At 42.3% G+C, this 24051-nt stretch overlaps 1 protein-coding gene and 1 long non-coding RNA gene across 2 annotated transcripts in view; one reads left to right on the top strand and one right to left on the bottom strand.

The window, feature by feature from the left end:
• Positions 1 to 1747: 1747 nt before the first annotated feature.
• LOC137854595 (uncharacterized) lies at positions 1748 to 15989 on the bottom strand. Its single transcript, XR_011095285.1, has 3 exons — positions 11107 to 15989; positions 6438 to 10402; positions 1748 to 4818 (listed from the first exon to the last, which is right to left on the bottom strand). It is a non-coding gene; the product is annotated as an uncharacterized lncRNA (long non-coding RNA).
• Positions 15990 to 16390: 401 nt separating this feature from the next.
• The window catches only part of KCNQ5 (potassium voltage-gated channel subfamily Q member 5), a 289773-nt gene continuing 282112 nt past the window's right edge, over positions 16391 to 24051 (top strand). Inside the window, exon 1 of the mRNA XM_068678169.1 lies at positions 16391 to 17147. Within this exon, the coding sequence (XP_068534270.1) occupies positions 16789 to 17147 (359 nt within the window). The 5' untranslated portion in view covers positions 16391 to 16788. The remainder of the gene's footprint in view (positions 17148 to 24051) is intronic.

Genomic DNA, 24051 nt, shown 5'->3' with positions numbered 1-24051 from the left:
CAGGGCAATAATAACACTCAGGTATTAGAAAGAATTTCCCACATGACACTATAAGTGTAATTGAATTCTGATTTTTTGTAATCTTTTCTTCTATTGAGTCTTACTGGGAGTGGGGAGAGGCTACAAAACATGTCTATATACAGCTCATTCCATGTTTGGCTTTGATTTTTAATACTATGCAGTTTTAGCAGAACAACAGGAATGATCTTCAGCACAGGTGATTACAGAAACATTTAGAGCTAGATCTCCAGAGATAAAAAGCTGGAAACATATCCCATTGGACTGACAGGTTTGTTCTCAGAAATCTCTAAATTCCCTCCTCTCTCATAAATGTAACTACTGACTTCGTAAAGAATACCGATACCGGAAAAATAAACATGAAACAAAATATTTTAGGATAAATGTACTATGTACTTTGTATTGCACTATACAGGAACTACAGTTTGATATTTGAAACAAAAATAATGGCTCCACAGTAGCTCCATAATAATAATAACCTCATATCCTAGTAGTCTTCCAATGAGCTATTGGCAGAAATGATTTCTTAGGTACATATTCTCAGCTGGTTGAATAGGATATACATTGGTTTCTTCTGATATGTTGAAAGATAACATTGCCTTGTTATCAAGAGGAATTTGGGTTTAATATATAATTTCAGGCAACCAAATCTGAAGGAAGCTTCTGAGTGTTACAGTCAGCTAACAAGACCAGCTGCTCACCAAAACCCAAGTCTGATCCTAAGCCAGAGGCACCTTCTATGACTCTCCCTGGCACCCTGCATAAACTTTTGGAGGATTTTATCCCCAAAACGGTGTGACTGGAGGATCATCCTGCCTCTTACTGCTCCAGCCACATGGCCTGAGCCTCCTTATCAGGTGTGCAATTGGAAGGGGATGGATGGAGCAGAGACACAGGATCCATCCCAGTGCTGATACCGCTTTCTCCTTCTGTATACAGCGCAACCATGTTTTGCCAGGTCTTCTGCAGATGCACTGCATCAACGCTTGCAGCATCGAACCTTGATTTGTTCACATATCAACAAGCTGCTTGCAGTCTTCTAACATTATATTAAACTAGCCTATAGGGTGATAAATTACTTTGTCAGAGGCGAAGGCAATGTCACTGGCAACTGAAGGAGAGAGGACTATCACACAAGTGAGCATGTACTTAGGTTGTTGTATTTCAGACTGTAGTACTGCCTTTCGCAATAAAACAGCAGCATAACTTGCTTTCAGTATGGGTTTAATCCATACCTTGTTATCTTGCTATTTCCACTTGTACATTGAAATTCAGTTTTTGGTTTTGCCTATTTGTTGTTATTGTTTTTGTTGTTTTAAAGTGTTGTTCAAGTACTTCATGATTAAATTTTTTAAGGTATTTTAAAATTATCTGCAAGATTACTGAGTCAGATCTTGATTGGTTGTGTGTAATAGATGTTTGTTAGTGCCATACGGCAATATAACAGCAGGCTACAAAATGTTCCATTAGAAATGCATACTTGTTATAAGAATAAAAACATTTAATTGATTTACCCTGTGCTAATATATTTTTTTATTTTTTTTATTTTTTTTACTCTTGGTCATGCATTAAAATAGATGTTTTACACACTGTTTTACACAGTCACAAATGTACAAAATATCTCACTGACTAAGCAACATCCTCTCATGTCAGAGCTATCCTGGCTGTGAGCACAATCCTCAGCATCTGTGGTAACTGACTGAAGAAATAGATAAAATGTGTTGTTTTTTGAATGAAAAATTTATATTATCAGAAGAGAAACCAGAGTATAAAGGAAGAGTGGACATTTTGAACTTTAAAGCTATTAAGCAGGATAGCACTAGCCTTCAAAAAATGATGGGAAATATCATTGTAATGCCACCATGAAGTAAGAAGTTATTACTCTAATTTTATAGTTAGGAAACTGAAGCATGACATGCCATGTGATTTCCCCAAATTTACTCAGGATCATGGCTTTACTGATAAGTGAACAACAAGCTCCTGACAAACAAATAGATTTGCTGTAGTATCTTCTGTATATTACATATTCAAGACAAAGCAGCAGCAGCTAAACAAGAAAGCAACCCTCTTTCCAGTGCTTTCTCTTGAGTCCTTCCCTTTCTCTAATCCAAGAATTTATTTTTCCTCTTACCTTTCTCTATAACAGCATTATAACATGAAAGTTGAGATCCTAGGACAACTCTGGCCAAGATCTGAGTTGTTTGTTTTTGTTTGTTTGTTTGTTTGTTTGTTTGTTTGTTTTGTTTTTTAATTCTGTCCCCCAACTTACTTAGAAAAGGGCAGGTATGCACTTTGGGATATTTCCTATAATGCATGACACTGCCTACATACGCCCCAATTAATAATTAATTAGAGATGTTAAAATTAGGAATTTTAATTTTAAAAAAAGAAACAAAAATCACAAACAGTCCATTCCTCTGCATGTTAGTTATTTATGATATTCCTATAAAAACTACGGTAGGTTTAGAGTCCCTATAGAAAAATTATTTAATTTCAATATAAAATTTTCCCTTGTTAATAAAAATTTTGTAAAACCTACATCCTAAGTTGTTATCAAAAATGTTGCAAAGGAAAGTTTTTTCTCAGGCAGATATCTATATTGATCCTGCCATAAACCTGATGCTCTCTTGTCGTAGTAAAACTGCTGAGTCAAGTTCCTTTCTCCATGCCTCTAAAAAGGAAAATAATGTCTGAAGTAAGTAGCAAATTGTTTCTTCACTCACCTGAAGTTTTCTGGAACAAAAAAGGCAGAAACCTGAATGTACTAAGTGGCAACATGATAGATGCTGAACTCTTCTGAGTAACACAGGTAGTGAAAATCAGGGACTTGGTAGGACACTTATAGTTAAGCTCCCTGCCAAGTATTTCCTCAAAATCAAAAAGCAAAGCAAAGAGTAGGGAGTGCAACCTTTTAGGACAATTTAGTACTGGTAAAACAATTTAGTACTTCATCCTCTAGTTATTGTCTGCTACTCCTCTTCTTACCTGGAATTAATCTGCTTCCTCCTGTATAACACATTGCAAATAGTATTGATGGTTTGTAATGCCTGGTGAGAAAGGAATCAAATTAAATATTCTAATTATATTGCACCATTTATGTATATGATATTGACATACGATATTGAAATTTTCATTTTGCAGCAGGGAGTAAAAAAAGAGTCTACATCTCTAAGCAGGTATTACTTCTCAGAGATTAGAGGCCTGAAATGTTCAACGTGAGATGGTGGTGCTTGCAAAAGGCTTGTGACAGGGTTACAGATGGGATTTGGTACTGACAAGCATGCAAGTAAATAATGCTTATGCTGAACTTAGAAATTACTAGTCGAATGCACTGATCACGGAACTTAAGACTACATTAACAAAGCTAGTTTTTGCAAACACAAGAAAAACAACATTTTTAAAGGGAACAATAATTGGCATGAATTTCTCTATTTAACTTAAAAAAAATATTTGCTATTCACTAACAAAAGATCACTTAAAAATGTAAAACTTGTCAGGATGAAAAGTAAGAAGAAAAAAAATTAAGGTGTTAGGGTGTCATCAAACCACTACTTGTAGCAATCACGGGAGTAATACAGGAATATTTATGTAAAAAAAAATAAAATAAAAAACTAAATATGTTACTAAGCATTTTATTTTTTCAGAGCCCTGTAACAAACCACTGAAACAACTGCATCAGAAGTCCCTAAAGCCATAATCCTCAGGGAAACAAAGTCTTACCAATCTGTGGAACTGCTAGGTTTTTGTACTGTTGCTCCCAAAGCAGATGTGATGGCTGCAGTAAGCACCCACAGTCACCCACAGTTACACACACACCTGAAAGTCACAGTGTAGGAGTGCTCCTGTACACTACTGGTATAAGTGTGGTTAGGTTGAAGCTGGATTTAACATAACAATAAATAGAGGAGGCTATTCTCCTTTACATAATTTTGGCAGGAGAAAGAGGACTACGTGTAAATATTAAATTAATATTTCAAAACAGCTTGTCTACCTACAGTTACATGTGTTTAGAGAAATCTGCAAACTGCACATTTCACTCTAAGTAACTGCAAGCATCTGATCTAGTGCAATAGCTTGACAGCTGATAAGGGTAGCATGGGAAGTGTGTAGGATCCTGTGTTTTTCCATAGCCTAACCCCAGTCAGGCTTCTACTACTCTGCTGCCTTTTTATCAGCCTCTTTCATATGATTGTGTGATTTAATGAAAAAAAAAAAAAAAAGCAAGCAAACAAAAAAAGCATTGCAGCAATCAGATTGAGAAGACCTGAAGCCTGTGACAGAATGTGGCTTCAAAAACACAAAACCCTAGAAATGTTCTCCAATGGGAAGCAATTAAGAAAGACCATATAGAAAAGTTAGGTGTTATTGGATGTTACGGGAGGTAAACAGAGTCGTGCAGCCATGGAAACCAGCACACCAGCACATCTTTTCTGCTGCACCGCCGAGGAACTCGCTGAACTACTCAGCGTGCTTTTATTTCTTTTTTTTTTTTTTTCCAACTTAATTCCTCTTCTTTCTTGATATGAATCACCATCAGTGGGCAGGTGAGGAGGAACTGTCAATCAATATGCCTCTCCAGGCTCAAGAGATAGGCTTCTGAGGTTCTTGTCACTGAAGACGAGCATACTCTTCTTCCCTCCTCCCCCAATAGAAAATATATTATTCTCTAGTTGCCTGAAGCCCCGGAGCATAAGATTTATCATTTCTTTTCAAAAATTTGAGTCCTGCTTGAAATGATTCGCTAGCCAACATAGGGCTTCACCAAATTGCTGCATTTTTAAATAGAGGATACTCAGCTTCCTGAAAATAAACAGAAAAACCGTCAGAGAATATATGCAGATGAACCAAGAATATATATATATAATGATTTTTTCATAATTCATAAACAAGGACTAGAAAATAAATAGTTAGAAAATACAAAAAATAAAAGCCATTACTCTTGACTTACTCTCTTTTTAACTACAGAACCACATGTTCTATACAAAAACCTAAAATAACCGAAAATAATGAGCAGTGTTCATTACTGATGTCATTCCACTGAAGTTAGCACAGACACAAAGGGGAACAGAGTCTGGATCAGCATCTTAACTCCCCTTATTTAGATGGGTACTAATTAAACAAACTCTATTCAACAATCGTTCCTGCAAACCCTAATCCTCTTAATATGTAATCACTTGCGATAGTGATTGCTTGTGGAAGTAATCACTATTTTTGACTTGGGGAAAAAAAAAAAAAAAAAAAAAAAAAAAAAAAAGATATATTTAACTTAAGGCTATGTTAAAATATTCAAGATGTGATACAAAATGATATTCCAGACACATTAAACGGCTCAAAAAGAAGAGACAATGCAGACACCACGTACCATGGCTGCGTGTATAAACTCAGCCTGCTCACATGATTCTGAAACACGTTCATATTTTGGAAATTCAGATAAAGAGGGACTGTGCTGCCTGAAATTTAATCGTTCCAACTTCCTTCAATGGTGAAGGGGCTGCATGGACCAGTGCTTCTGACTCAGTTTTGGGAAGGGAGTAAGGTTTGAAAAGGGGGGGGGGGGGGTGTCCTTTCTTTTTGTTGATCTCTCCTCTTCGAAATGCCTTTGCGGAACTTCTTCAAACCCACGGCTTTATTAAGAGAGCCACCCTCTGGGAGGAAAATTGGGGGACGAGGACCCGGGGGGCTCCGCGCACCCCGCCCCGCCGCGGGCCGCCACTGCCACCTGCTGAAGGCATCGCGCTACTGATGGCCAAGGCCCCCGGTCGCCCCCCGACCCCCGGCCACTCCGAATGGGGCCGCCGGGGATCCGGGGGGCGACCGGAGGCTTGTCGGTGCCCCAGCATCCTTGCAACGGGATGCGGAGTGCGCCCGTCGATGCGTGCGATCGGTAGAGGCATGACAGGTGCTGGCGCTAAGGCTGGTGCCAAATGAAACCCAATTTTGGGCAGCCCGGTTTTCTTTCCGTTCCCCCGCAGCGGCTCAGCCTACTGCTCTTTAAACACTTTTTTTTTTTTTTTTTAAACACATATTTTTTATTTTATTACTGTTTTTCTAAAACCATATCTCAACGGAGGCATAACGATGCCTACCAACTTTGTGACAGTGCTTGAAGATGAATCTTGCCCTATTTCCCCCACCCCATCAACAGCACGTACTATTTGATTTTGGAGGTGTGTTGTAGGAAGGGAATGTGCTGATTGAGTGGACAACAAATAATTATGCAAGGGGAGGTAAGGTTACACTATGGAAATTATTGTTCCTACCCAACACGGTGCGTTAGACCGAAATACCCTTAATAAGTCTCCTCAGCCAAAGGCAATATATGAAAAACATTGTCAAACACTATATTAAGAAAACAAACAGACAAACAAAAGAACACCTCTTAGCTTTGCAATGGGGAATAAGATCCCAATCAATGTTACCTGGGATCTGCAGGAACATTGCTCTTCTAGAGTTATCATCAGCATTACAAATGCTCCTCTCCTTAGAAAATAGTAAGTCTTCATCAGCTAAACAGAAGTAAACACAAAATGTTTGTTACTTTCTGGGGCTCATTTGTTTTAGCAGGAAGCTGCCTCCACTGTTATGCTACTCAAGCGTACAGATTCACTCTGGAAACTGAGAGGTATCCTTATCTGTATGGATTTAAATACGGAAAGAGACAGTGAATGGAAAGAACAACTTCAATCAGATATTTTAAGTTACAACTGAATTGTGTTTATGGCCTCAGACAGCGTGTTCTGCAAAATGTTCCAAAACACTCATCTCTAAGCTTTCAACCATTTCTCACTTCTGCTCCAGTGCAACATTTGGAGAAAAAAAAAAAAAAAAAAAAAAAAAAAAAGGTCTGACATCAAGATCTATCATGAGGAAGGTGGAATAGTGGTGATAACCATTTCCAGTTGAGTTACGAAGGTCGTTTGTTGCTTTTATTTATCACCCATCATTATCGCCTAGGCCATCATTTCTTTTTAAAATCTGTAACAGTTTTGGTTCCAGTACATGATCTTTACACTACACAAATCATTTTGGAACCATGGCTTTACAGTGCACCTTTTAGAAGATAATGGCTAAAATTTCTAGTTTCCCTCTTTATTGCAGTGATAAGGTAGCAGCAGCTATAAAACAGTCTAGATAATATGCCATATCTCTCTTCAGCAGCTACTGCACACACGATATAGGAAACTCTCCTGCTACTGGTTACTCATTAAAGTTAAGTGATAGGGATCCACATGACAAGGTTAAGTTTCAACACTTTAAACCCTGCTGAAAGTTGCTAATAATAATGTTTAATTTTCATTCCAAGTATTTATGGTATCAGGAACTTGAGATGTATTTTCTTCTTCTCATTAGCTGGAACCAATGAACCTTCCTTTGGAATAGCAATCTTCAGACAGAACAATAAAACAGAGGCAGAATTTGACCCCTGCTTAAATTAAACAACTTAAATGGTTTTAATGTGAATGTCCTATTAACCAGAGACAAAGTCAGATCAAGATTTTCAAAAAGGTCTTGAGATTTCAACATCCAAGTAGGGAAATGCTAACAGAAGCATGATTTTCAAACCAGAAGCACTCAACAGTTTCTTAAAGGCATAATTACATAGGGCAGCTAAAGTAACTACTCTCATTTTAATAAGATACATTTTGAAATGCTGACTTTCTAGTTGAGAAAAATATTGTTTGTAGCTAATCTCCTATAATCTCTTCACATGGAAAAGTCTTGCTGCAAAAATGCAGCCAAGATTTAATCATCTCATGGGGAAATTAAAAGATGAGAAAATGGAAGATGTCTTCTATGCAGAGAGGACTGGAGGAAAGAAAGGGAAGCCAGTGGGCTGCAGAGTGGTGGGACCCATGGTGGAGATGAGGAAGGCACCCAGTCCTGTGCAGTTCCTCACTGTTATGCTCCCACAGGACTGTGGTGCAATGTCTCTCTTAGTTCAATTTTCACGTCCCCTCTTTTTTAGAGAAGCAATTGGAGGAGCTGCTGTATCCTAGCCACAAACCACTGCTATCCTTTCCACCCTTTGCCCCCTGCACATAAGGTTTGTGATTTTGCAGTGGGGGCAGGATATCAGCAGTGACAGATGCTTACGTGTCCTTACAGTATTGACCAGGTCAAACTTATCAATGGGTTTTTATTTCACAGGGTAGGTCATAAAGTATTCATTGCCCTAGGTCATCTAGACTCATGGAATAATTTAGGTTGGAAGGAACTTCTAGGGGTCATCTACTCCAACCTTTCCAACACCCTGCTCTCATCAAAGTTATGTCAGGTTGCTTGGGGTCTGTTAAGCTTTGAAAAACTCCAAGGACGGAGATTTCACAACCTCTCTAGGCATCTATGCCAGTGTTCAACCACCCTCATGGTAAAAAGCTGTGTTTTTTGCTTTATATCCATATTTGTACATCTTGTATCTCCTCTGGTAATTCTGGCCTGTAGCATTTAATCATCCTCTCCCCAACCCTACAAGGATATTAAAAATCACTTTTGGCTCACACGTTTCCTTGCAGACAATGATATATGTGGAGACATAAAACAAGTTAGCTTTAGACACATCACAGCTTCTTTTCTTTTCTTCTTTTGAAATGAAATAACTACCTTCAGCCTCTCTTAGGAATAGAGCTGTTTCACCATCCCTTTAACTTCTTGGGAAAAAGCACTGCTCTCTACGAGTATCTTATTCCCCATGTTTCTTATTCCTGCTCACCCATTGTTGCAAATTTGGTCTTGTTATAGTTGCTGTCTCACAGCCTCACTGGATTTTCTATATTCCTCTTAAGTCTTACTTTCTTGTTTTTCTCCATTTTTCTGATGGCTATTTTTGAAATGCGTGCTGTAGGAAGAGATTTAAGAACATGGGTGAGCAAGTTAAGTGCCTAACCATGCCTGTAGAAGCCTAAGAATTCTTTTCTGATGTGCTCCAGCTCCCACCAAATGTCATTACTCATCCAATAAAACAGGAGCTTCTGAAGGCCCTAGTGACCCTAAACCTTTTCCCCTCTGCCTTTACGGTTTACCTAGTGATAGAAATAAATGGGAGTCAACAGGAACGCAGCAGCAGAAAGGCGGACCCTCAAGCATACAATTCTCACAAAAGGCTTAAAACGACTGCTTGTCCTCTGATATACCAGCGGAAATGCACTGTCAGAGCTCATGCCTATTTCATCTTTCTGCGGTTCCTTTAGCTTAGGAGGGCTCCGTGGTGCCTTTAGCTAAGTTCTTGTTATGTCACTTTGGTAACTCAGAGGGCACGCCTTATTCAAATTCTTTGAGGATCATTGATGCTGTCAAATTATTTGAACAGGCAGAAGATTAAAAAGGCCAAGTATTTTTATAATTTTTATGACAATTGTCAGTAAATTATTTTTTACTTTAAAATGTTCCTGCAGAATATATTAGGTTCATGATTAACCATCTAATTTAGAAAGAATGTTCCTCCGGTTACAATGAATAACAGTCATTTAGTTCTGAGTCCTGTATTTACACTGTGAATAAAGCCTAAGACACATGAGCATTTTTATGCTAGATGAACAGCTGGTGATCTGAGATTATTAAATTACTCCTAGGTGTGACAAGAGAATTTAAATTCCAGGAAACAGCTCTTTAGCTTCTAAAATTTGAAGTGTTATTCAACGCCAGAAAGCAGACTGCTCTGTTAGGACTAGGCCATCTTAGTAATGCGTGAGAGGTATAAGTGCCTCAATACAAGGTGACGTAGTCCTGTGTATCTCTCCGATGTGAAACTACTGACACTGTCCCCAGGCCCAGTGGTCAGAGTGCTCCCTCAGGCCTCAGTAGGGCTCTGTTGTTCCAGAGCCATGCCCAGAGATGTTCAGCATTTCCAAAGTAAAAGCACCCTGAGGCAGGAGCACCTGAAGCAGCTGACTCTCTCCATCCTACTCTGCATAGATTTTCGTAAATTTATTTGGGCCAGAGAGTGTAAAGATGAGCACATCTCCCATATCTAAAGATTAGAATATTTCTCTGTGAAGAATTTTATTTAGAATGCTTCTGACAACTAAGCCCTTGATAACTAAATATTTCCCACAAAATAGTCATTTCAGGGGAAAGGTATGAGGGTGCCCAGTGAGGACTACAATGGCTCTCACAGCTACATTTTCTTACAGAATAATTTTCTTAACACGGTAAGATAAACATTGTGATTAAGATACCCTTGATCTGAGAAATGCATGTTTGGGATAGAGCTCTTAATCCTGGTTTCCCACATCTTTGATAGGTACTCTTACTGTTGAGGGTTTTTGTCTTTAAAGAGGAAGGTACAATGCTACCTCCCTTTCCAGCTTAGCTTCAGAGAAAGTAAGGGTGTCATTACATACATTTTGTTGCAATCTCTTGGTCAAGGTGCAGAGAAAGGTGCAGTCTGTGGAAATAAAACAGCATAAATGTATATTTTATTCTAGTTGGCTCAACTGATGGGCTTCTGGGTATTTTCAGAAGAAAAAAGAAAACCACAGACAGGCAATTCTGAAATACTCATGACAAAAACTTCAGTGCTTCAAAGATTAAGCCACAGTTGAATGGGAATTTTCAAAACCAGAGCTGCTACAGTACAAATTAAAGAGGTCTGTGGAGAAGGGGAAGACAAGATGGCTAGCAGTTCATGTCTGGCAAATAACGAAGGTCACTATGCTCTAAAAGAAAAGCTCATATGGAGACACATCAGAATTTCAGACACCCACATCCTTTAGGTACAATTCTAGATGATCTAATGCATAAAGAAGGACTATGCATTGCTGTGTCTTAAAGGAATTTTCTTAATCTAATGATCAAGATGAGCTTTTACAGAATATTTCCTCCATAGCTCCCCCCCCCCAAAAAAAAAAAAAAAAAAAAGACTATACCAGAAACAAATTCAAGCCACTTATCTCCTACACTGAAAACCTAAAAAGACAATGTCCTATTGTTGCATTCATATGCAGCCCTTACTAAAGTCTGACGATTTCTGTAGTGTTGCAATGTTGAATTTTTTTGACTTTTTGGTTCTCAGTTTGGGACTTCTTTCCTTTTGTTTCATGGATTTCTTTCTGTTTTACCTCCATATCTCTTTCAATATTCTCAACTTACCAGGTTTATGCAAGTCTGCTATGGGTTGTTACCATGCCTGTGGGAAGGAACCATGGACTTGCAGGCTAGACAAATTACATTCTTCTCCTTGATAAAAACAAACAAACAAACAAACAAACAAACACATTTTTCACATTTTTTAGACAATATACCAAGGTTTTATTTTTTTTTACTTAAATACTGCATTTGCCTATAAAAAATGCATTAAACATTAACATTTTTGATTGTCATGTTTTCTCCAAAACTCCTATGTATTTTGGAGAACATGATTTTGAAAATCTAAATATTTTGAGAAATTAAGCCTTTTTTATCAAAAAAAAAAAAAAAACAAACAAAAAACAAACAACAACAACAACAACAACAAAAAAAACTATTTCATATTATATTATATTATTCCCAGCTTTATTACGATTCAAGTGCTCTGCAGGTCTCAGTATAGACTCATCTTTTTTTCTTTTCTTTTTTTCTTTTCTTTTTTTCTTTCTTTTTTTTTTTTTTTTTTTTTTTCTTTTAATTAAGCAAATGCTTTGTTTTCATTAGATCAGAGAGTAGGAATGATCTACACAGCAGGCCTTGCAACTGGGGCAGAGTTGCCTCCATTGGAGATGCACGGCCTAATGTTTTGGGCAGTAGACAGTTTGTTCATGAGTCCAGACAGTTGAATCACAGAGGGAAGACACTTACAAATGAGAGAATAAAAGCCCCACAAAATAGTAAGGTTAAAAAAAATAATAGAAAGTAGGAGAGAAGAATAGAAAAGAGATAGTGTTGGGGTCTGACAATGACTTTACAGAGAGTCATGTCTTATTAATGGAAAATGCTGCTTAGATATTTTGTTAAGTAGGAATTAATAGAATCAATTAATTCTCTTATCAGGCATGAATATCTGATGAGTAAAAGGAAACGGAAGATGTCAGGAAGCAAAATGAACATTTTCTGGAACATTTGCTGGAACAGCTGCCTAGCACAAAAGCAAGACCATGGTCTGCTTGAAATGAAAGTCTGGTCTCAGGACAGCTCTTCATGGAGACAGGTCTTCCTCAGAGAAAGCAACCCCACAGCAGTCCAACAGTGAGGTCAGCACATAAAAGGGACATCAAAACTAAATTACTCCTGAAGGTGCTCCCTATAGGCTGAGGTTAAGGGATAACATGAAGGATGTGCAGGGGAGGTCGGGCACTCCTTTCTGCCTTGTTCAGTGCATGCAGTACCTCCTGCCCCTGGCTGCCCAGCTTCTCCCTTTTATGTGAAAGAAGCTTGCAGGAAAATATTCAAACATTTTGGAATATATATATGTATAATATTCCAACATTTTGAACCATTGATATCAAAGCCCTGCTACAGCTTCTAGCATGCTGCATGCACTCGCTAGACAGCTTGCAATACACATCCAACCATGTTCTTCACCCCATCTTACATTTTCCTAATGATTTATTATGCAGTGATGATCCTTCATTCTAGGTTTCCTGGAGATGCACACCACGTATTACAGGCTACACAACAATTCTGTATAACAAATGAATTGTTCCTAACAACTAATTGCTTTGAAAACTTATTCCTGAATCCTGTATGCTTGGCATCAAAATAGCTACATGGAGCCCCTCCTCCATACAATTAGACAGAAAGCTAAAAATCTTACAAAGAGGTGCAAAACTAGAGTGCACTCGATACCTTGCAGTATTATATAACACCAAAAAAGGTTATTAACAAGCAACTCGAATGAACTCAAAACATGATACCACAGTAAGCTGACCTTTGCAAAGCGTTGCTACGAGGGCCCTCCAGCTCGCAGGCAGGCTGCCGTGCTGCTCAGCACAGACACTGTGTGCCCGAGATTTGCAGTGTCCCCCCCCTCTGCAGCCTTCAGGTGCCTAATACTGTCCCATGTATTTTAGCTAACAACTCTGAGAAGGAATTGCCACCACCACTGTGATGGGTATGACATGGAGGCACACAAGGAGATTTTCCAAAAACATTTAAATACTAAAAAACATTTAAATACTAAAAGCTGCTCTCCGAGGTACACATCTGATCTTCAGTTAAACATCTGCCTGTGTGCTCAGGTGCTTTGGATGTGACACGGTCAGGCTTAGCTGCTGTCTGGCCTGGCTGCACAGAGGGAACCAGACATCCTGAACCCTAGCCCATGCCTTTCCAAGCAACAAAGCTTCTCGTTTTTCCTCTTTTTGCCCTTTTACAATTTGCTCTTCTGTTAATATCTGTGCAGTCAGCCATAGACTGTGTTATGATTACACCAGTGTGTTTGCATATTCCTGTTATTTATCCATAAATTTAATCCTTGTGAAGGTCTGCTTTAAATTCTAGTGTGGCTAAGCCCAAATTACATTAGTTAATGTCTTAGATAAGAACTTTACATGCTGTTGCAGAAACACATTTTATTATAAGTAAGGGAATATAGTTCCTGTTTAAGTCATCCTCTCTCTTTTATTAAAGTGTAACACAGAAACACTGATTTACAACAATATATCATGAGCAACATATTGAAAAGAAAACTTTGAAAATCCCAAACATTTTGCACCTGAGCAGAAAAGATTATACATACCAGCTGACTCTTCCCCAAGTCAGGCTATATAATGCTTGATGCATTTGGAATAATGCAACAGGATCTTAAAAACTGTGATTTATGATTTGGTAAGCACGTGTTGTTGGCATTTGCCATAAAGCACTGCAATAGCTACTCACCAGCTGCACTTTAGCATGCCACTTTCCTTGTCCCGCCTGTGAGTGGGATATAGTGTACCTGCAGGCTCTAGAAGCCAAGATTCCTTGGGATGTTCTTGCCTTGGAGATTTCGTCAAGTAGATCCTCTTACTGACACCTGAACCCAGGACGACCTTGGACCACGCGGACACGCTAGAATTTCACTCGACTCATTCCTGTGGGTATTATATAGTCTGAAGCCAAAATATCAGTGGAAATTGTTGTCGTATAAGTGCAGACCCTTATTTTGCAATAAATACTTAGGGGACGACAGGCTTTTATACATAGTACAGCCCTTCTGCCTGGTGCAGGGCAGGCAGCTGCATTTGAATCCACTCAGCATTTGACCAGCACATTGCACCCTGGTTATCTGACATATTAGCAAGTAGGGATTAGATTAATTACCATCAATCTCTCTTCATAATACATACTTTTTCTGGGCATTATCTAATAAAAGATAATAAATGGGAAAATACCGTGTTCACACACAGTAAAAATGAAACATAATTCATCCCTAACAGTATTACATGCCTATGCTTCTAGCTGTCCTGGCATGCGTGCCTACTTTTCAATATTGGCCTAAACTATTTGTGCTCACAGGCTGCTTTCCATACTATTATTTAAATTAATAGATGACTCTAAGCACCACTAGAGGGCACAGAATTATAACAATATTTCTTAGCGGGTCACCAAAAGTACATCAGGAGCAGGAGTTCAGCCACTTTCGCTGTTGGTTGCCCATGCCCCCAGCTTGTAGCCTCGATCCTAACAGCAGCCACACGCGTGTGCAGCTTCATGACCACATGCGGTTAGACTGGCAGCTGAATGAAGAGCATGGGGGAGCACCCATGGGATGGGTATGGGGACAGGGATGGGGACAGGAACAGAGTGCAGAGGCAGAGAGGAGGCCGGGTCGCATGCTTCCAGTTGGCCAGCATGGTTCAGCTTTCTGGAACCTGAGTACCCATCCTCAAATATTTCACTCTAAGGCCGGGAGGGTGTGAATCCAAGCCTGGTACCCAAGGCCCAGCCGATTTCAAAGGCATGCTGTACATATTTGGCTGGAAATGGGTACAGAGGGATGAGAAAAATGAACACTCGCATATTAAAACAGGGAAATGCAAACAAGTGGTAAATGAAGGATTAACTAACTCAATTTACAATTCGAAGAAGGAGTAGATATGTGCCACTGGAAAGCTTAAATATTAATGGGGTTGCTGTGGATACTTATATCAACTACTTAACATTTGTTTTGACATGTGTGCTGTTTCTGCCACCCCTTATCATGAGTCTGAGTGGCCGTCGTGGTTTGTGAGTTCGAAAGTTCCTGTTTGCTGCTGCCTGCTGTGAGAGAGGAAGTGCAATGAAGAAAGGAAGAAGATTAAGCTCTTTGTGTAAAGACAACCGATTGAAGGGCTTTGGAGACACGGTAGCAGCAAATGAGTGCCGTTGATGCTTCCGTGTTGCTTTAGAGGCACAAGTAAGTGTCCTCAGCCAGAACACAAGGTTCTTTTCTGAAAGTTGGAGATACACGTGTTAATCAAAGGCTTGAGAACCTGGCCTATAAGTAGCCAGTGCGAATGAAAAACCAAAAACTAACTGAATTTCCGAATGCCTCTGTTCATTTTAGCATAACATCGGAGCCCAAATTATTACTTTTCACTAACCCATCCCGAGTTGGCATCGTATTTTCACATGGCAGTGCCCAGACTGCAAAAACAGTGCCCTGCACTTGCTCCCAACGAGCCGGTTGCAGAGCACCCGCGGGGCTCCCTTGTGTCCCACGGGGCTCCCGCGACCCCGCGGCCACCGCGGCGACCCCCGACGGGGTGGTGGCCGGTGCCGAGCCCCTGGCATGGGCGCGGGCGGCGGGTGGCCGCGGAGCGACGGGGCTGGGGGCTGCCTCCCCGAGACTGGGGGCACCCTGCGAGCACCGGCAAACAACCGGCGGCCAAGGCTCCCTCCGGCTGCGGGCGGGGAGAGGCGCGGAGAGCGGCCGCGCCTGCGGCGTTGCGGGGTGGATTTCTTTTTTTTTTTTTTTTTTTTTTTTTCCGCAAGCTCACCTTGATGCGCCGGGGAGTTAAAGGCCCACTCTCGGCAGGGGGAGCTTTGTTTTCTCGGCGCAGCTCGGGCACCGAGCGGCGGCACCGCTGCGCTCCGGCCGCACCGAAGCGGAGCCGGAGCCGCCGTGCACGGGGGCAGAGGGGCGGCGGAGGGGGGGCGTGGGGGGGACCGAGGAGCCCGCGGCGAGGGCAGCCCCCGCCGCCGCCGGGACCGTGCGGGGCCGGGGCACGGCGGAAGCGCCGGGGCTGCGCCGCGCCCTCGGGGGGACACCGGGCGGCTCTCCTGCGCTGCCCCGCCCGGGCCGGCCGCGCTCCCCGCCCGCAGCGGGGTCCCGCCGGCGGCCGAGCCTCCCTCCGACCGCGACGAGCGGCGGCAACCGGGCGACTTTTTGGGACTTGCATGGACATCGCCTAGCCTGCGGGCTCCGCGTCCCGCCCGGCCGCTCGCCCCGCCGCTCTCCCCGCCTCTGCCGCCCTCCTCGCCGCCTTCCTCCGCCGCTCGCCCGCAGCCCGAGGCGGCAGGGGCGGCAGGGGGCGGCGGGAGGCGCCGCCGAGCCGCGGCCCGGGGGCCCCCGCGGCCTCCCGGAGCCCGCCCGCCGCCCTCCGGCCGCCCCGTCCCGGGCTCCTCGCCTCGCCCCGGGCCGCGGAGCCACGGGGTGCCGCCGGCCGGGGGGAGGAGAGCTTGCCCGGGGGGGCGCCCGCCGCCCGCCTCGCCGGGGCCCCCGCGAAGCTGCCGCAGCCCGGGCCGCCCGAAGTGGCCCGCGCCCCCCCGGTCCGCGGGCGCCGCCCGGAGCCCCTCGGCCCCCGCTGCCTCCTGCGGGCCGCCGCCGCCGCCGCCGCCGCCCGCGCCCTGCTCCGCCGCGGCCCCGGCGCCCGCCCCGGCGCCCGGGGTGATGCCATGCCCCGCAACCACGGCGGCGGCGAGGAGGGCGGCTCCGCGGGGCTCTGGGTGAAGAGCGGCGCGGCGGCGGGCATGAAGGATGTGGAGTCGGGCCGGGGCAGGGCGCTGGCGAGCGCGGCGGCCCGCGGCGACGGCCTGCTGCTGCTGGGCACCGCCGGCGGCGCGGCCGCCCCCGCCGGGCTGCGGGAGGGCCGCCGAGGGAAGCACGGCGCCCGCATGAGCCTGCTGGGCAAGCCGCTGTCGTACAGCAGCGGGCCGAGCTGCCGCAGGAACGCCAAGTACCGCCGGCTGCAGAACTACCTGTACAACGTGCTGGAGCGGCCCCGCGGCTGGGCCTTCGTCTACCACGCCTTCGTGTGAGTACCGACCCCCTCCCGTCCCGTCTGGAGCCGCCGGGCTCCGAGCATCCTCCCCGCGAGCATCGCTCCGTTCCCCGAGCATCGCCCCGCGCCCGGCGAGGCCGCTGCCACCTGCGGGAAAAGCGCCGGGAAAGCCGCTAACCCCCCGCTAACCCCCGCTAACCCCCGTTATCCCCCTTTAACCCCCGCTAACCCGCGGGACGCCCCGTCGAGGGACACCGGGGCCGGTCCCCGGCGTGGCGTTTGCCCGGCGGTCACCGGGCGGGAGGCTTTGCAAAGTTACTGCCGGAGAGCCCCCGGGGCGCCGCTTCTACCCACGGTGCTTCCACCCCACTCGTGGGCTCGGCTCCGAGGCACACTGCGCCGGGGGATGCTCCTATTCCCCGACGGGCAGCCCCCCCTGCGCCCACCTGCTGCCCGCAAGGGGGGATTCAGCGCTTCGGAAGGAAGCAGCGAGCAGCCTTTTCTCTGGTATATGGCATTTCTACGCCTTTTCTTTGAGAACCTAACTCCTCCTTTCGGGCTAGTGCTTCCCCTCTTTCCGAGGGAGCGTGTGACTGATCCCTGCGTCCCCTGTGCTGAGCGGCACTGACACGGCGCCGGGGACCTTGCGCTGATTTATCCACACAGGCTTGCCCGGGATAGCGGTGTGAGGGGATCCGAGCCCGGTAACTACTTCAGGTATCTCCGAGTGGTCCTCACATCGATGGCGATCCTCTGCCGCCACGGTTTTTTGTAATGCTTGAGGGAAAGGTCGGGCTCGAAAGCCTGCTGGACGGCTGGTGAAGACACGCAACACGGTGTCTGGCAAGGAGGCATTGCAATGGAGCACTAGGTGGAAACGCTGCGATAAATTACGGATGGAGTGTGATAGGTGTGACCATAACAGGGGTGCAGGACAAGGTATTTCTGTGTTTGGCCACAGAAAATATATTGTTAAGAGAAAGGAAGATTTAATTGATTTGCTGTAGGTAACTATTTTCCATGAGAGTTGCTGGAATCAAGATAGCGGTTACAGCAGCTCCGGTGAAAAAGCAGCAACTGGTCCCTCAAAGCTGTTTGGTAGCACAGAGACGACTCCTCTCCCAGCAGTCAGGGAATCCCCAAATCCTACTTTCATATAAGTTTTCATGGGTGGAAAAGTACTTTGCCAAAAACATGGCAGTGTGCTTAGTGTAGTACATCGAGGATGGAGTTCCTTAGGAGATCAAAATTGCTATAGACAATAAAGAGTAGGAACAGATGTAACATTATTGTTTAGCCAGTATAACGCTTTTTGACCCTCGAGTAGAGCTGCCCAGTCTATTTTACTGTGCAAATCACCCTTACAGATTGAACTTTCTTCTTGGAGGGCATTCATTGGGTACACTTTGCTATTTGGGTTCTTACAGGTGTTCTCCTGCGGTGTAGATCATGCTTAATTAAGAGTGGGAGAATCTCTGAACTACTTGCTAGGAGCTGTCTTACTGCAGTGCCTGAAGTTGCCATAGAAAATCCATAAATTGCAGTTTTGGACCTTTCTCTCTGACATCACGATGAAAACCATTAAAACAAGTAAAGTTCAAGTTGGAAATAAAGTTGACAAGTTTAAACCACCAAAAAAAAAAAAAAAAGTAAATTTCCAAACAGAGTGAAGTCATGACACAGCAGCACTGTAAACAAGGAAGATCGCCAGCTGCGTTTAGATAATTGCCTGCATAGAATGAGTGCCAGTTTTAATTTTTAATTGCAAATGGCAATTTTGGCAGCTGTAAATGCCAACATTATATCTTTTATCTGAGCAGATCTGTGTGAAAGAGCTTGAAACATTACTGTAATATAAAGGCACCTAGTAATAATATTACCTTTAAGGATCTGTGACTACTACTGCTCCCTGTTTTTAAGGTGCATTTGAAATTCCATTGGATGTCAATTTGTCAGCCACCTTCATTGCCAGTCTATACATTCTTTTAAGGTATTTATTTAATTTTGATTATTGACTGCCAAATATTCAGATAATATTTCTGATGTTTCAGGCTCCTTTTTTCCAGCCACCTAATCAAATACAATTGCACCTTAGAAAACATACTTTCTTACAGAATAAAAATAACTAAATAAGTAAAAGTAATTAAAAGCAAACAAACAAACAAAAAGAAGTCTTGAAACAGCTTAGAGTGGCAAAGACGTTACTAAGTATGTGGATGAGATGTCTGCTCCTACCTCTGCTAAGCTATTCTTGACTACCGCAGAGCCCATTATAGCCCTGTACTATTTCTGGTACAGAAATGGGATATCTGGTGTAAGACCTTCTGTCTAGATCATTGTTCTCCTAAAATGAAGCTCACTGTGGTACGCACGGTTGAAATAACCCAAGGGTACTTTCAGAGTTTCAGTTTGAAGTCTTAGATATATGAGTTTATTTAGTCTTGTCTGTTTGTTTTTGCAGTGAGAAGGGGGGGAAATAAACACCAGTTACAAATGAGAAACCGTCCCTGCAGTGATATTTTCATTTCTCATTTCCATAGGGAAAGTACTTTAGAGCTGAGAATTATGCCCAATTTGCTCTTCTTTTTTCTTCTTGGCCTTTCAAAGCAGAAAGAAAAATAGGCCAGCCACCTGAGGAGCAAGTGTTGTGACCTGCATTTGGAAGTCAGTTGGTTAATTTATTTGTAAATACAACCATGCAAACTGCTGGCAAAGACAGCTGTTCTGCAAACTTTTGCTACTAGATGAACTATATTACTCTTGAGCATGGGCCTTTGACTTCAGTATAATTGTGCTGGGTAGCGGAGCCATAAATTACACGTTTCTTGGCTCCTTTTTGTGTACCTCAGTAGCTCTTTACATGGAAGCCCTAGTTAAAATCTTTACTGCAAGCACCACAGTCTTCTGTTCTTAGTCATTTAGGAACACTTAAAATATGTACGCTTATGAAATCAGAAAAGAACATTCATACCATTTGTGAGTAATGAGTCAGTAACTTAAACTCCTGCTAATAAAGTATTTATGCCACACCACATCACCTACACATGGAGCATGTGCATATTTAATGCACGTGCACGTATGTTAAAATGCTGTAATATTGTAACTTCTGAGAAGCCGTTGTCTTGGGATGTCATAGAATTTCTTTTTGTTGTTGCTGTCGTTGTTTGTTTAGATTATTTTGGGTTCTTTGGTTAGTTTGATAAGAACGTGTAGACACTGCCTTAGACGGATCAAAGGGGAATTCCAGATTTGTTGCAAATTTAACTCTGGGTTTCATCTTCAGCTGTCATAAGGATTTTGTATTATTTTTATTCTTAACTGACATTCTGAAAAAGAGATGGCATGAGAAGCTCAGAAAAAGTATTACTCTTTGATACTGTTTTTACTGGTAGGATATAATTAGTTGCGTAAGTTTCTTACTTTAACATGTTGGATTTATTTCAAGAATAATAAAGTTTCTGTTTCTTACTAACTTTTTAATAAATTCTGTGCAAAAGTCTTTAACATTTTTCATGGTAATGTCATTGTCTTTTCAAAGCCACCACCTTTTGCTCTGGAAGCTTCTGAATCACAAATCGCAGGGCTGGATGCATGCACCAGGGCAGTATCACTTTGCGTGACCTGTATTGATGTTTCCATGGACATCTTCTGCTGGTGATTGCTGGAGATAAGACACTGTGCTAGATGAATTTGTGACCCACTACAGTGTTCTTCTTCTTGTTCTTTGCATTCTTTATGGAAATGGGCTAAGAAATGATTTCTGAAAAAGTCTAATGATGCCATCAAACATGTAACTAGCTATTTTAGTTTTCCAGATCTGCTTTCCAGACATATTTTACTAATGATCAGATGGCTATTGAACAGCAGTTTCTTTGCATCTGAGCTAACAGTGCTGCATCATACTGCGCTATGGGTATAATTAGGGAGGTTCTACATTCTACATTCTGATTCAAAACACAATAATGTGCACCACCCTAAATACTTGCCTATCAGAAAGCAGGAGAAATGATTTTATCACTTTATTTTATCCATCTTAGGGCATCTAATGAACTCGTTCCAGGTGATTTGTGGGTAGATCTAAGGCATTTATCTTTTCAAGTAGCATTTTGGAGTCAGAGCCTCGTATTGTTAGGGTAACAATATATTTTTATTAATTTTAAAAAACAAATAACAGTATAATGTGTGTTACAAATAACAAATGATAGAAGGGCTGACAACATAAATGGTGTGGCAAAGCCAATCTTATTAGGTACTGAAAAGGTAAAAATGTAAAGCTGTTTAACTGCCACCTAAAATTTAGTAAGCATTTTCTTTCGGAGAGTGACAATGAATGATGGTGAATACTTAGATGCAGTTCAGTATAAATCTGCAGCAGTTTGTTGCATTTGAATCAGTCTGTGATTCTATGTGTGTGCCACACTCTTCCCATTCATATCAACTGGGCTTTGTCTGGTCAGGTCTTTGTCTGGTCAGCCTCACTGGGTACCCTGTTGTAGGCCTGTACTACACCACTGTTGAAAATAGAAAGTTTGGGATGGGGGAAGAGTCAACCTGAACCTCCCAACTAGCAATTTCTGGTAATTTCTCCTTTTTGTATCATCTGGCACTGTCAAGAATATGGCTTCTTTAACCTTACAGTTTCTCTTCAGGTAGCTGTAGGCTGCTTAACTTTCTGTAGGCTGCTGGTCAACTGGTAGATCACCCTCTTGCCATACTGAAGGAGCTCAGCTCCCTCCGCCTCTCTGTGTTGCACGAGCCTCTTGTACTTGAGGCCCCAAACCTTCTTAGTGGCTCTACAGGGTCTCTCCCAGCTTCTGCACATCCCTTATCAATTGGTGGCAGGGCACAACTGGGTCCCATGGTGTGAGGGCACGCTGAATGAAGGAGAATAACAACCTTCTTCAGTTTTCTGGTCGTGCTCTTCTAAAATAACTGTATGTTCCTTCCCTTATCTCTGATGGGTGTATGCTATTGGCTTTTACACAACCTGCCATGTGCACAGTAACCCCAAGGCCCTTTGCACTGAGGCTGCTGCCCAAACAGTGGTCCCAGACCATATGGATGAATGGGGTTTTTCTGTACCACATGCTCTACTGTTCTTTTAATTGGTCTTGCTTGTTGTTTTTTTTTTTTATGTTCACTTTCTGCGTGTTCTTGTACTGTTCATCTCAGTCATGAGACTCTAACCAGAGAGGCAAGACACAACAATTTTCAAAACCACTTGCATGTTCTCTGTGATCACAGGAGAAGATAAAATGGGCAACAACAATGCATTCGTGCACTTTCCTACTGTTGTTCATGGACAGTAGCCCTCTTCTGGAGCCCTATCATGGGCAACAAATAACATGTAGCTTCTCTTTTTCATTCAATTTTTGTTGGAGAGCTATTGCCTGCTTGAGGATCTTCAGGACTGGGAATATTTATCATATCATGTGCATAAGAACTGATTTTCACTTACCCAAATATTGTTTCACATTTTGTTCTTTTCAGGCTTGGTTTCCTCAGTTCACTCATTTGTACTGGCCTTGCTTTCTCATTCAACAGGAGTGGTCCAGGGGAAACACTGCTTTGCCATAAAAATCAAAACTGTTCCTCAGCCTCTTAGAATGAAGAGAACAAAAGGTTTTATTTGAGAAAGTCACTAAGACCAGGACTGGTGAGAGTTCATGCACATGGGCTTTCTTCTATTTGTCCTAATGTTCAGTTCTCAAATGAGATAATGAATTGTGAATGTGGTTAGTGAGGTCAATGGTACAGTATGTTAGTGTTTGGGTTTGGCATTATAATAATTGGCATTATTATAATTGGCATTATAGTCAGGGGTAACAGTCCTATCTTAGATGTGTTTTTTCTTTGAGTGATGGTTCTTGTCTTGCTGACTGAGTATCTTGTGTGATGTGGGAACTCTGGATGAACTTCCTGCAGCCTCATATGGTGAAGGCTGGAATTACAGATTTTGGCCAGGGGTAGGGCAATCTATGAATATGTAATGTGACATTAAATATGTGTTGTCTCAAAGGGGTAGTTGTTTTAGAGGATGCTGGGAAGATTTTAGGAAGATTTTAATTGCCTGTGAGATGCTATTTGTGTGACAGATTTGCACAGTAAGTTCTAGACAATAGCTTAATGAGCTGGAGACTTTTTTTTTTATTAGTTTTTAAGTTTCTGTAGTGTTTGACTGTAAAAAGCAAAAATAAATGTCACGATACTTAGATCTGATGCAATTTCAGTGCTCCAAATTTGATTTACTGTTGTTTGTGATGAATTAAATTCCCCGAACTGGGTGAAAGTAGAATTGAGATAAAATTTTTCTAATACTTGCAAATAATGCCTAGCATCCACCAAATGAAATACCATTTATCATTCCTTCATTAACAGCGAATTCAATATTCATTAGAATAATCATCATTAATATATCTACCAATACTCATGAAAATGCAGGAAACAGTTTCGTTACAGTTTTAGTGGAATGGGAAAGCACATTTTTTAATTTTATTACTTTTTTTTTTTTTAATAGAAATATATGTATATAAGCTTTTATTCCTAGATAATGTCAACTACTAATATTGCAAATAAAACTCAGTGCTGTAGGGCAGTTTGTTCTTAGTTATTCACAGACAAAACTTAATTGCCAAGTGTTTAACATATTTCCATTGCCATAAATTATATGTCTGATGAAAATTAATGACATTTGCCACAGATTTTATTTGAAGGAAAACTGTATCTTCTTCACACAGGTAAAATAAGATGGAGTAGGACAAATAAATTATACTATGTAATGAAAAATATTTAACATGTAAACATCATAGATATTATTTGATACCTTCTTCCAATGAGGTAGATACTTTTTCATATAATAAATCTTGCTCTTTCCCTTTGCAAACTATTCACACAACAGAGCATGCATTCTTACTTTTTTTTTTTTTTAGTGCTGGTA

The sequence above is a fragment of the Anas acuta genome, chromosome 3 (genome assembly GCF_963932015.1).
Source record: "Anas acuta chromosome 3, bAnaAcu1.1, whole genome shotgun sequence".
NCBI classification, from domain to species: domain Eukaryota; kingdom Metazoa; phylum Chordata; class Aves; order Anseriformes; family Anatidae; genus Anas; species Anas acuta.
The sequence above is the reverse complement of the archived record's forward strand: the minus strand, read 5'-3'. Positions and strand labels throughout refer to the sequence as shown.